Genomic DNA, 13,308 nt, shown 5'->3' on the forward strand with positions numbered 1-13,308 from the left:
CTGTCATCGCTGAGCTGATCAATCGCAAAAATATTCCAGTAGCCCTTGATAAAGAAAAGGCCTACCAAATAACTACTGAAAATTATCAAAACCAATTATTGTTTGATACCTCAAATTTAGAACATTATATAAAGCTTCTAGAATCCTCGCAGAGCTCTTGTGGAAACAGTTCCAAGCACATTCACTAAGCAGTCTATAAATCCTTTCCTCGTTTGTGTAAACACAGAAAACACAGCCCTCTGATGGCCAAGTTTGGCTCAGCTTTTGAGCAGTCTGCTATTGTCTTTGTATGTGTGGCTCCATTCATATCCTTGCTCCATCGAAGCATTGCATGCTGAATGTGTCTTATGTTATGGAAAGGAACATGAACCAGTCACATAGTGTGTTTAATACTTTCAACTGCACTCTGCAATATGTAGCTTTCTACTTTATTATAGAAATACTGAGCCAAAGAGAAAAACAGAGGAAGAGAAAAATGAGTGGATGAATGAGTACTACCATATAGTTTCTCTTCCAGAAACATGGGTCTAGTTATGGCTTCCTAAAGTATATTAGTTTTATTTTTGTGAAGGATGGTATTTTTCATAAGAATTATTGCTAAAGGGTTTTTTGGACTGCTAACAGTCTGTTTGTGTTTTTAATGTGCTGTAAATGCACCCCTGAGAAAACATGCAGTAAAAGAGCATGTTGGAATGGAAAACTAGATGTAAGTGCAATTTCATCTGAGATCAAAGGACCAGGCTAATCAAATTTCATTTTCTCCTTTAGCATGAGCCCCTTTCAGGGAACGGCATTGGGTTCCCCTCTTTCTGGCAGGTCCTTCCACCCTGTCACTCCTACTGCTTTAATATGTGCAGCTGTTCTGTCTGCATCAGGATAAGAGAAGCCCAAAGCACTAAGGGTTAAAAGTATGTCAGTTGGACAGGGCACACTGATCATTGGTATTGTCTGCATGATGCCTGCATATATATGCAAGGCTTGCCTTGTCCATGAAAAATAAATTTGGTAATATACGGAGTTTTAATTGGGGAGGCATACTAATAGTTAATTTGTAATTAAAATGGGCAATTAAATGTGTTAACATCCAAATGTTCATTTCAACATTTACGCCATCTCTTCATATTATTAATGTTGTTGTATATTTTTTTAATTGGCATAATATGTAATATATATATTGGATGTGAAATCATTGTTTCCCATGGGAAGAAAACTTTAAAGTGACAAAAGTTCACATTGAACAATATGACTAAATATGTGTCAGTCCCCCACAGTAAAGAAACATGAGAATTTTTCATTTGCATGCAAATGTTTCTAGTGTCCCGCGGGCACTAAGAAACATCCATACTTTATCTCATATCCTTCTTTAAGAAGTTGTGCATTTCCAACAATTTGCAAGGAATGTGTCTTCATTATTTGAAAGAAATAAAATGAATAAAGAAATAATTTAATAAAAGCAAAGTCATTCAGTTAAACCATTGCTTTTTATGGGAGTAAAACTGTCAGATCAAAAATACTAAGCCAAAAGCACAATATAACCAATAAATATACTTCCTATAGTTCTCAATAATCTCACCATATCTTCCATTCCCTTGTGTTCCTGCTGTTGAAGTGTACTTTGGTAATGCAAAATGTTACAAGAAAAGATTTTAACAATACACAACTATGATCATGAAACATAATATTATAGAGCTGGCTACTAGTTCTAATTGAGAATGAGGAGAATATTGAGTTGAGATTATTAATATTGAACTGTGCTATTAATTGAGCCAAAGTATACAAAATTATTTTTTCATCATCTCATATTTCTTCTATAGTGGGTGCAAATTTTTTAAACAGGGAGTGCTACAGGCACAAAGAAGCCAGGTGAATCCAATCACACCATTCTGAAAGTTTCATTCACATGCAGACGCATGCCTTTAACCATGGGCCAGTATCTCACAGGAGCCTCTGGCCTGCTCCACAGGCTTCACATTTCAGCTAATGGGGAGTTGGTGGAGAGAATATTTCTTTCTGAAATTTCATTTCATGCATTGCATTCCATCCACAGATTTTGCCAAACAAAATGTTCAGAAGGTCATGGTGATTTTGCTAATTAACTGTACAAGACAAGTTAATTCTCTAAACAAGATATGAAGTATATTCATTGTAAAAGGCAATGCAGTAGTTTGGAAAAAAGATAAATGTATAGGTGTCATTTTTAGGTTGGACAGAAGGATCTGTCCTAAGCTATATCTAAACGTGGTCATCCCCATTTGGCCTTTGGTGCTTAATAACCTATTGATATGTATGCAAACAAAATAGTCCAGCTTTACAAAACAACAAAATGTGCAGTCTAGCTTTCTCAATGTGGTGCGTGACAAAAAAAAATTCCAGTGGGGTTTGACAGGATCAAAATCTTTTTTCATTTCAGTATGAATAACTACTGCTCTATCAATCACTACAGACATAATTTAACATTTCCTTGGGTGCTGTATCTACAGTACTGTGAAAAAGTATATTCGGAATATAAAGGATAACATCACAAATCCTATACAGATACAAACATGAAGAACAAGTGATACAGCAAATACACAAAAACATACACCCTCTCTACGAGCACCTGGCAGTCGAGCTGCAGGTTCACATTTTCCGTTCTGGTTCCTCAGTGGTGGAATGACTGTCAGGACAGCAGAATCCCTCCCCATATTTTGACGCAGACTAAAAACACACCTTTTCAAACTATACTTTAGTCCTCCCTCCTGATCCCCGGCTTCCGATATCCCTCTTGTCTAACCATAAAATAAATAAATAAATAAAAAATTGCACTTACAATCACTGTCTTTTTGTTTAGAACAGCCCTTCATGCATATTTTACTAGTTATGGATTTGATGCTTTAACCTGTGGAAGGACCCATGCATTTGTAAATCGCTTTGGATTAAAAGCGTCTGCCAAATGACAAAAATGTAGAATGTAAAATACAACTTTTCCATTGTTTACTAAAAAAGTGCTGACATTTAAATTCCCTGTGGGAAAAAGTAAGATCTCCTCCAGTTTCAATAACTGGTAATATCTCTATTAGCAGCAATAACTCAGTTAAACCTCATGCTTAAGCACCACTCAACAACATGAAACACGGTGGCAGGATTGGTGATGGATTTGGGCTGCTTCAGCTCAACACCTGGATGCTGAGTTAATCATTGTGCCCATGACAATATGTATTCCACATTGTACCAGAATATTCAGGACAAAAGTATATTGAACAGCTGAAAAGCTATTGAGATGCATTCTGCATATAAGGGCTGGATATATGATATGGTCTTTGGCAGTGTCAACACATAGAGGAAATATTCAAACAATTTAAGAATCCTTTTTTTCAAAGCAGTATGTCTGCAATCCTTCAGGTCTTTAAACCTTTAGTGTCCAGTCCACACAGATAGATTCACAAGCTCCATATGTCTATAGCCTTTTGACATATCTTCAAGAACACCAAGATGAAGAATGCCCATTTTTCTCTAAACTAATTTTAAATTTCAAGTGCTTGTAGTGAATGTTTTTAATGCACAATATATTGGTTTGGTCCATATCTCATGAACTAGTGCTTTATGTGGACAGAGCGCCTTGTGTTAACACCAAAGCCATTCAGTCTGAAACGAACAGTTTCAAAAGAAATAAAAGGCAATAAAATAACTTTAGATTTGTTTTCAGTCTTTTGAAGAAAAATAATTATTTATTTGTAACAAGATAATTAGAAAGTTTATAGATGAGGAAAACATTTTAATACTTCTTTAATACTTCTCAAATTGAACAACTGACCCCAATAAAAATATTCCTTTAATCTTCATGAATTTTTAGTGGGATATAAAGTGAAGAACCACTCTGCAAATAACAGACCATCTCTTTGAGTTATACATCAAATAAAATAAAGTCAAATAAAAATACATCTATAAGCGAATGCAGACTTCTATTTCTTTCACCAAGTTTCAAAGAAATGACATAATAGTTGGCCAAATTAAATATATTTTGTGTTTGAATCATTTGTGAGGTTTGATGCATTGTGTGTTCAGAGATGCTCTTCTGCATACCACTGTTGTAATATGTGGTTATTTGCGTTACTGTCACTTTCCTGTCAGCTTCGACCAGTCTGGTCCTTCTCCTCTGACCTCATTATCAACGTGTTTCTGCCCACAGAACTGTGCTCACTGGATGTTTTTTTAGTTTTTTGCACCATTCTCTGCAAACTCTAGAGACTGCTGTGCATGGAAAATCCCAAGAGATCAGCAGTTTCTGAGATACTCAAACCACCCTGTCTGGCACCAATAATCATTCCTCGGTCAAAGTCACTTCTATCACATTTGAAAGACAGCTGAATCTCTTGACCACGTCTGCATGCTTTTATGAATTTAGTTGCTGCCACATGATTGGCTGATTAAATATTTACATTAACGAGCTGGTGTTCAGGTCTACCTAATAAAGTGAGTATATCTCATGTCAAACTCAGTTATTAATTAAGTTGTACGATAAGAAATGTCATTTATACCTAAGATGCTCCTTCAATACAATAGTGTTTCATGAAATGCATTTAATCTTGATGGTTTTTTCCTGTACAAAAAAGGGGTAGACAGATTGGATGGAGTAGTTCACACATGCTAACCCAGTGCAAGTGCAGTCGGACTAGCCAGAATGTTTTTTTACTTCATTCATTTCCAACAGCATGACTAAACTGATCCAGCTGGGGTTAATGGTGCAACAAATAACGAAGAGACACCACACATTTCTCTTTGCAATGATGTCCAATCCTACTGTACCGAACTACCGGAACATTCTGCTGTCAACATTGTCAAGGGGGAAAGCCTTTAGTTAGTTGTTTAAATAACAAATTAAAAATTTAAAGATTAAAACTTTCAATCATTCTGCTTTACCCTGTGGTTTTCTTCTATATGAATTTTATTCACTGGCTTCCCAGTAGGGGTAAGGGGTTAAGTCTTAAATACTTGACAAAAAAGTTGCTGGTTTTAACCTGTGAAACTCAATCTATCTTGAACCTTCTAGAATTTAATGGTGTGCTCGGATGGCCTGGGATGTGAGTGGCAGACTCAATGAGACCCCGACACCTCTACTGTACTGGGTAATGTGAGAGGGGCGTACCGCTGTGAAGGCTTCTGTCAACCAGAGTGGCAAATGGCAGAACACCAACAAGGGGTTCAACATTTCTCAGTATGTGCCACAAAAAACAGTGTTGCCAACTCTATTGCAAGACCTAGATTTGTGTACAAACGTACATACAGGAATAGCAATATTTTTTCAATCTCGTCACTTAAGAACAGATCACAACTCCACCGAAAGTATATAGAATCTATGCAGAAGATCAATTCTTCCTTGATTCCTTTTGAACAACCTCCACCCATACCCCTACTCTGAGTCCTCAGCATTCACTCAAAGAACGGACAGATTGCTGATCAGACAAAACAGATTCACTCCCCCTTCAGACAGCCTCTGCTGGGTTTGCTGCAGTGAAAAGGGGAGTGGAAAAAGGCACCAGACACTCCTACGGGCTATAAAGTCTAACCACACTGAAACAGTCAGACAGAAATGGCACGTGGATTTGTGTAGTAAGAGAGGAAGTCTGAGAGAGAGGGAGGCCTACACTCACACATCCAAGGAGGGTTGTTTTTTTTAGGAATCAGCCACCAAAAGCTTTTGGTTTTTACAGAAGGAGATGGGAAATCCGTGACAAGGTTTTCACCGAGAACCAGGAGCCCCTGATTGGGTCTTGAGTGAAAGGATCTCTGGGATTTCTTAACAGCCTGCAGCACTTCATCTACAGGTGTGACAGGCCCAGGGAACAGCGCGCTGGTAAACGAATATAGGCGAAAATAAAAAGATCGAGGACGCTCGTGCTGGGGTGGGGGAAGATGTCCTTCGCGATGGTGCGGCCGGTCCGCAGCACCTTCCACTACTCGGATATCAGCATGCTGTCGGAGGACGAGGAGAACGGCAGCGAGAGCTCTGGCTCGGAGGAGAAGTCCTTCTGCCTGGACAGTGCCGGCTTCCACATCAAGGTGGGCCAGAAGAGGAAGCCCGCGCCGGCGGCGGTGGTGGCTACGGCGTCCCCGGTGGTGAGAAACACGGCCAACGCCCGGGAGAGGGACCGCACCAACAGCGTCAACTCGGCCTTCACCGCCCTGCGCACCCTCATCCCCACCGAGCCCGCCGACCGCAAGCTGTCCAAGATCGAGACGCTGCGGCTGGCCTCCAGCTACATCTCCCACCTGGGCAACGTGCTGCTGGTGGGGGAGGCCTGTGGGGACGGCCAGCCCTGCCACCACACCGCCTCCTACTACCACCACAACGGCTCCCCCAGCCAGGACTCTGAGAACTCCCAGCCCAAGCAGATCTGCACCTTCTGCCTCAGCAACCAGAGGAAAGCTGTGAGTACCACGCGTGAGACCGGGTCTCTGTCACACACACGAGCACGCAGCGGTACCAGGTCACTGTCACACACATGAACATGTAGCAGTACCAGGTCTCTGTCACACACACGAGTATGCAGCACTTCCAGGTCACTGTCACACATGAGTACGCAGCAATACCAGGTCACTGTCACACACATGAACATGCAGCAGTTATGTTTGTGGGATCCTATTCTTATTACCGCTGTGCTGCCTAAGAGTAATACTTTTAGATGTGGAAAAAACGATCATATTTTGATGAATGGAATGTATTTAAATCACAGGAAACTTCAGAGATTAGGACAGCATTCTGTATTTATTATTTCTGTTGGCCTGTCTTTAGAATGTGCATTCATAGCGATGTAAATGAAAGCTTACAATATCAGTCTCACTTTGATAAAAAAAAAACTTTGTTCTGTAATTAGATACAGTATGTAATAATAATCTTATTGGAGATTATTATTACAAACGTACGTTTTCAGAAACAGTTTTTCTTTGCATTTGTCTTGGCCTTACTCATAAAGACTGCTTGAAAATAAGGATGATTTGAAGATGTGTGTCCAGGCTTGAGGGAACTGTAGCAGCTAAGATCTTCACTGGTGTGTGGCAGACACCACAAACACCCTGCAGTGTTATTGCTCCCACAGTTAAAGGGTATGGAGGTCACAGCACACATGTGAGCGGAACAACATTACACTTTTCTGTCTCTTTAATCTTCAGCACCATTTGGAATATGATAATATAATCAGTCGGGTAAAACAACAACAACAAAAATCAGCAGCACTGTCCGTGATAAGTGCTTCAGATCAGAACCGGATAATACGCCTGATTAGGCCTTTCAGCGTGAACATTGTTCAGCTTGATAATTGGTGTACAATTGATTGATTATTCAACCATACATTTTCCTTGGGTTTTCTTCAGACATGATTTATGAAGTCAAATAGCATGTTGAGAATTGGTTTATATGCTATATGTTCCATATTCAGGACTCATATCCAGGTAGCCATAAAACCTGCAAGGAAGGATCAGTGGGTCACAGAAAATATACAGAAAATCCAAAAAGTAACCAGACACAATTTTTTCATTCATGTGACAGGGCTAGAATTATTTTGCGTCACAGGCTTGTTAAGTAATTTAAGAGAACTGCAATACGGAAAATGAGAGAACCATTTTGGAACCATAAAAGCTAATTTATTCAGGCATACTACAAATTCATAATAAAATTTGAAATGACAGATTAGCAAACTCTCCTCTACAAGTTCCAAAGCACGAGCAACCCATGAAAGTGACCATATTTCAAATGTTGATGTTTAAGAGCTGCAATCTGGAAACAGAATTGATCGAAGTTCCTCGTATCTACCCTTGAACATTCTGTGAACATCTGCTTTATTCCCTGAGCTACCTGTGAGACTTCCTGAATGACTTACATGGACATCCTGTGTTGATCTAAGTCTCTTCCATGCCATATACAGTAATTAATAATACTGTCAACTAGATTCAAACTCATGGCTTCAGTGTTCATTATGATCAGCTGCTGACTGAGTTAAAGCAAGAAAAGAGCCTATCTTTACAGATTTTAATGTTTCTGTGAAGATAAATCATGTGATAATGGGTAGTATAGCATCAACAATTTTTGCCTTAATAACATATGTATGTAAATATGTAAGTGTTATATACATGCCACAGTGGTAAAATTCCATTATTTTTACATTTTACATCAAATTTTAAAAATGAAAAGAGCATAAAATGTATCCTCTAATGAAAGCATCTATTCCTGTGTTTAAAACCTCCTTGTCTAAGTGTAATTGAGTAGAATTATTTAGCGCATGGTTTGTCTCTCTTAAATGGCTACAAGCCAAAGGGAAAAAAGCTACTTGTATTGTTTTACAGCATTATTGTTTCTTTCAATCAAAATATTAGTAGCATATGGATAAATAATGTATTATTATCAAGATATATCTAATTTTCTTTTATCAATTACATTTTAAGTCTTTTATTACAGCCTGCTTCAATGACACTTCCTTTTTATTGCATATTGTGTTATATCCGTACAGCCAAGCAGCAATCTAGCATATACAGTAATTAACCATTTTGACTTTTTGGTGGATATGGCCACTGCAAGAAAGCAAGGAAGATCGGTAGAGTACCATGCACAGGACAAATGGAAGAGATCGCAATACTCGGGTGGAGGAAATATACCAGCTATTGGCTGTACAGCGTACACACATTGTGACGGACAATGGGCAGTTATGCCTTACTGATTTGGTCGTTGGCCATAAAAGGTTTTATGAAAACCCCAATAGGGTCGTTCGGGATCAGTTCATTTTCAGTCCGGTTCACCTGAATCCACCTAAACGAAGTTGAAGTGTCAACGACTGTCAAAGACGAAGCAGAGGAAGTTTAGAAAATTCCATGTGAAGTATTCACTAATGACAGAAAATCACCAAAGTATGCAAAGCAACCTTTCAAGGTTCTTGGTGAGATGTTTTTTTTATGCAGAGATTTAAAATATCAAGCTTAAAGCCCCCTTTTAATTTTAGCTTATAATAGGATCCTGATCAATAAAGATGTTTGAAATTGTCAGACATTTTATTGGTTGTGTGGATATTTAGGATTTTGTTATACCATTTTGCTGAAAAAAAGCACAATTTTTTTTTTAACTGCCATATTATATGAAATAGTCCAATAATAGTTCACAAAATCTGCTTTTTTATCAAAAAAACAAACATTGCATTTTGCGGTGAAACACTTCATATGTTCAATAAACAGCTATTAAAATGACAGTTGTTAAGTTCAAAATAAAAACGATTCTGTATTTGTTATTTTTGAATGGTCAGATGATAATATGAGAGTGAACTGTCTGTTGTAGTAGCACTGTTTTGTTGTGCATTATTCCTTCTTTTGAAACTGCATATATTTTCACATATCTTCAGAGCATGTACAGATACTTCATGTGGATTATTCATGTGGCGGCCTGTAAAGGTAAATGACTGGGACACGCAAGGTCGGTGGTTCTAATCCCGGTGTAGACACAATAAGATCTGTACCTTGAGCAAGGCCCTTAACCCTGCATTGCTCCAGGGGAGGATTGTCTCCTGCTTAGTCTAATCAACTGTATGTCGCTCTGGATAAGAGCGTCTGCCAAATGCCAATAATGTCATGTAATGTAATGTATTACTCTGCGTCCATGATCACGGAATGACGTGCATTCAAATTAAATTCACTTTTACCCTGGGTTTTTAAAATACTGCTAGGTAGCATGTGAGAAATGCTCATTTGAAACTGGTTGAGAGGATGTAGGCCTATATCTAGGATGTACAATTGAATTCCTCACTGATTGTGAGCTCATCAGCTATCTCTGGACAACACAGTTTCAACCCAGTTTTCAATCTGTCAATGAGAGACAATGACGCCAAGGATAAAGCATAGCTAAACACTTACTAATAATTTCTTGCAAGGTGTTTTATAACATAAGTATGACTACCTCAGCTTGACTCATCTGCATTGCAAGGCTGCATTGATCTACAGTAACTTTGGCTTGGTGGTCAGTTAAAGTAAAATTGCTATTATCATCACCACTACAATCCACCTTGAGCATTCATGCACAGTTCTATCATCACTATACCACACTACTGGCACTCCTACACCTTTGAGTTATTCTTGTTGTTTCTCAAGTAAAAAAAAGGACACCCACTATTTCATTGAGTAACTACTAGCAGATGTTTTGCACATTGGGACAAATATCAGTGTTGCATGTGTGTGCTTTCTTTCAAGTGACTAAGGACAAAAACAGTAAACACTAGAGCGTCCGTGTGCATAATTATTTTTTTCAAAAACCTGAATCCAAATGATAGACTCTTTTAAACGCAAAATGAATCAATCATGTCTCTTCATGACAAGCTGTCTGCTGCACATATGCCCGATACCAAACCAGAAGCAGAGCCGCACAGAGAATTATTGTTCTGATTTTAGACGTAAGAATAACATGGCTTCTGCTTTAGCGGAGATGACAGACAGATCTGGGGCCCTGGTCTTTTTAGAACAGCAGGCGTTTCATCACAATGCGTACGGCTCGTTTGCGTGCCCTCCTGTCAAAGACTGATCCTTTTCCTGCCTCTGTTTTTACACATTTGGCAAAGACGTGCATTTGTCTTGGACTGAGTATGGCGTATATTCCTTCTTTTTACAAAAACTAATACCCAGTTTAAATGTCTTAGAGCTCATAAGTGACACTTTTCCAGCTCAGCCTTCCAGCCTCTGTGCAGCCTGAGGTTTTTCTGCATGATGACATCCACGGAAAGCCCAATCCGACCCCTTAGAAACTGTGCTTCAAAGCAGATAGTGGAGTTGCACCTTGGGCTTACAGAAGTTTGTTCCAATTTCTGTCTACGTGCACTAAAAAATGTTTAAGGTGACTTACCATCTCTGTCCTAAATAAATAAATTATATTGATTTTAATTGCATTGTGTTGTGTTGTGTTTAACCATATTATTTTTTGAAAATTATGAGACAAGTTAATAGAAACCTCCAGTGAAAGGACTAAGAGTTAATTTAACCTCGGTCTTTAGCCTAGATAAACTATTGTTTCCCTGTCCGTTTAAGGGCTACATTTATCCGAATAATAAATGAGTGCATTTAGACCTGACAATCAGAAAGTATCAATCATACCGCAAATGAAATTACTATGTTTATGAAAGCCATTTTTGTGAAATGACTGTCACAGCTTGACTGGAGGAATTTGCACTTTGCTTGGTGAGCAACAAAACCTTTGATCAATCATTGTGCAAAGATAGATATAAAGTCTGTTTACTTGTTCTTTGTCTTGTCTTGGTATTGGTATTGGTACTGTGTTTTTATTGATGCATGGGTGCAGGTATAACAGCAGTCACCAGCAGTTGTGAACATGTCATTAACTACAGAATAATGGATATCATACTTGGATGTGAAGCATGATTGGATAAAATGCAGATGAACTTAAATTAACAAAAGACTATGATGAATTCGAAGGGATGCTTAATTACCCAATCACAACTGTAATTATAAATAAAAAGTTCAAGTGATAAAGATAGTGTAAGGATAGTTTTAAATTCACAGATGTTTAATTTAAAGCCTAACAGAAGAACAGCTTTATATTAAAATCCATAAAACTAGGAATTCATTATAATAAACTATTATATTGATTTTATGCTTTTATTATAGACTGTTTCTTGAGTTATAAAAATAACTCCTATCCAATCTTTATGGGAAACAGCTGGCAAATGCAAGAGTGAGCCTCAACAGATATTTCTGATGTTTGGTCTAGGCAGCTGACAGAGGGTGATGTGTGTCATCTTAACAACTACCGTTTGCAAAAGTGTGAGTGACGTCCTTTAAAGGAGCCAAGTCATCTTCAGTGGCACAACATATGGTCCAGAATGCAATACGAGCTGAGGGATCACCTTGAATAACAACCCAAATGGATGAGTTGATGTAAGGGGTAAAGTTACAGGCCTTGAAAACCACAGCATATCCTCACTCACAGCAGGGGCATCTGACATGTGCCCCAGATGTGATCAGTTATGGAACTGTCAACCATACCTGGCATTGGCCGACCAGCCAACCAACCAAACGTTTGTAATTAGATAAAGAAGGTTAACAGAGAATATATGAGGTACCTGTCAGAGCTGTCATTTAGCATATAATTTCATGAGATAGAAGAATGTGTTAAAACGGTTTAAGGAAAGTTTATAGGATATGTTTTTTAAATTACAATTTCACCTCAAGCTGGCAAATAAAAAACAAGATTATTATTTTAATTAGTGATGAAACATATATGAAACGAATCTTATGCAATGCTCCATTGGTTTTGGTGCAGTTAATTACCCTTTTCATCTTAAAGGATTTGCCTCTTAAATGTGGCACTTTTAGGGTGAAAATTACAGTTGTGTTTTCAAATGAGTCTCCATTTGATTTTGGGAGTATGTTATGACTGTGAGTACTGGCCTACCTCATTCGCCTGTGGCTGAGAAAACAATGGCTTCCCAATTACTGGGGTTCTCACCAGAGCAGGGAGAGTAATGGAATCCAGGTGTGCCACAAAGTGAGGAAAGGTGAGAATGGAAAATCTGAGGCAAATCATTTCCCAAGCTCCACTTCCTGGCCAGACAACCTGGACTTCAAGGAAACACAGGCAGTTCAGTGAATGGATTTATCTGACAGTCCAGAGGTCTTGCTATGTTTTGATAAATTACTGACTGCTTAATCTTACTGTATCCAACTGAAAATAAAATCAATGAAATTCAAATTAAATTAAATCAGATTATTCTCCTGTGATTAAAATACAACACATCAAATATCGCTTTGCTGTCGTTATTGAAGCATTGATGAAAGTGTGATTTTATCTGTAACTCTTATGGAAAGTGTTTGTACCAAGCATACATACATGCTTATTGTTTGGCTTGCATCAATACAGATGTTTTCCACACAATAAAATGGATTGCTCCCACTCAATATCCAATACATTGGCCTACTTTATAAATACTGCCAAAATATTCAGCCTAAAATCTGAAATACAATGTGCAGGAAGTTATTTTGTGGCAGAAAGAATGCGCCGACTGACTCTGCTCTTTTCTTTTTCAGAACAAAGACAAAGAAAGAAAAATTGCACTGAGAAGCTAATGTTCTTACAAAAGTGACAAAAGAAGCTATTGCTCTGCATGTCATGTACAGAAGAGAAGGAGATGCCTTTGTTCAACTGCTATTGACAAACTCAAAGGACTGGAATTTGGTTGTATATGTCCAAATATATATTTATATATGTCAATGCAATGGGTTTGTTGGGTTCGTTTCTTAAATAATTCTTGGAAAAATACATCTCTGCTGACTCTTTAGGTAATTGCC

At 38.2% G+C, this 13,308-nt stretch overlaps 1 protein-coding gene across 1 annotated transcript; it reads left to right on the forward strand.

The window, feature by feature from the left end:
* The first annotated feature begins 5,614 nt into the window (after window positions 1–5,614).
* Window positions 5,615–13,086, forward strand: scxb (scleraxis bHLH transcription factor b). Its single transcript, XM_061218213.1, has 2 exons — window positions 5,615–6,408; window positions 13,048–13,086. Exons 1-2 carry the CDS (start codon window positions 5,893–5,895, stop codon window positions 13,084–13,086), a joined length of 555 nt encoding a protein of 184 aa, XP_061074197.1. The 5' UTR covers window positions 5,615–5,892.
* Window positions 13,087–13,308: the final 222 nt, after the last annotated feature.

The sequence above is a fragment of the Conger conger genome, chromosome 1 (assembly GCF_963514075.1).
Source record: "Conger conger chromosome 1, fConCon1.1, whole genome shotgun sequence".
Classification (NCBI taxonomy): Eukaryota; Metazoa; Chordata; class Actinopteri; order Anguilliformes; family Congridae; genus Conger; species Conger conger.

Bases quoted from the DNA above. Each gene is read 5' to 3' on its own strand.
- scxb (XM_061218213.1), top strand. From the start codon at position 5,893: ATGTCCTTCGCGATGGTGCGGCCGGTCCGCAGCACCTTCCACTACTCG. The intron at 6,409-13,047 runs GTGAGTACCACG...TTTCTTTTTCAG, and splicing joins TCAGCAACCAGAGGAAAGCT to AACAAAGACAAAGAAAGAAA.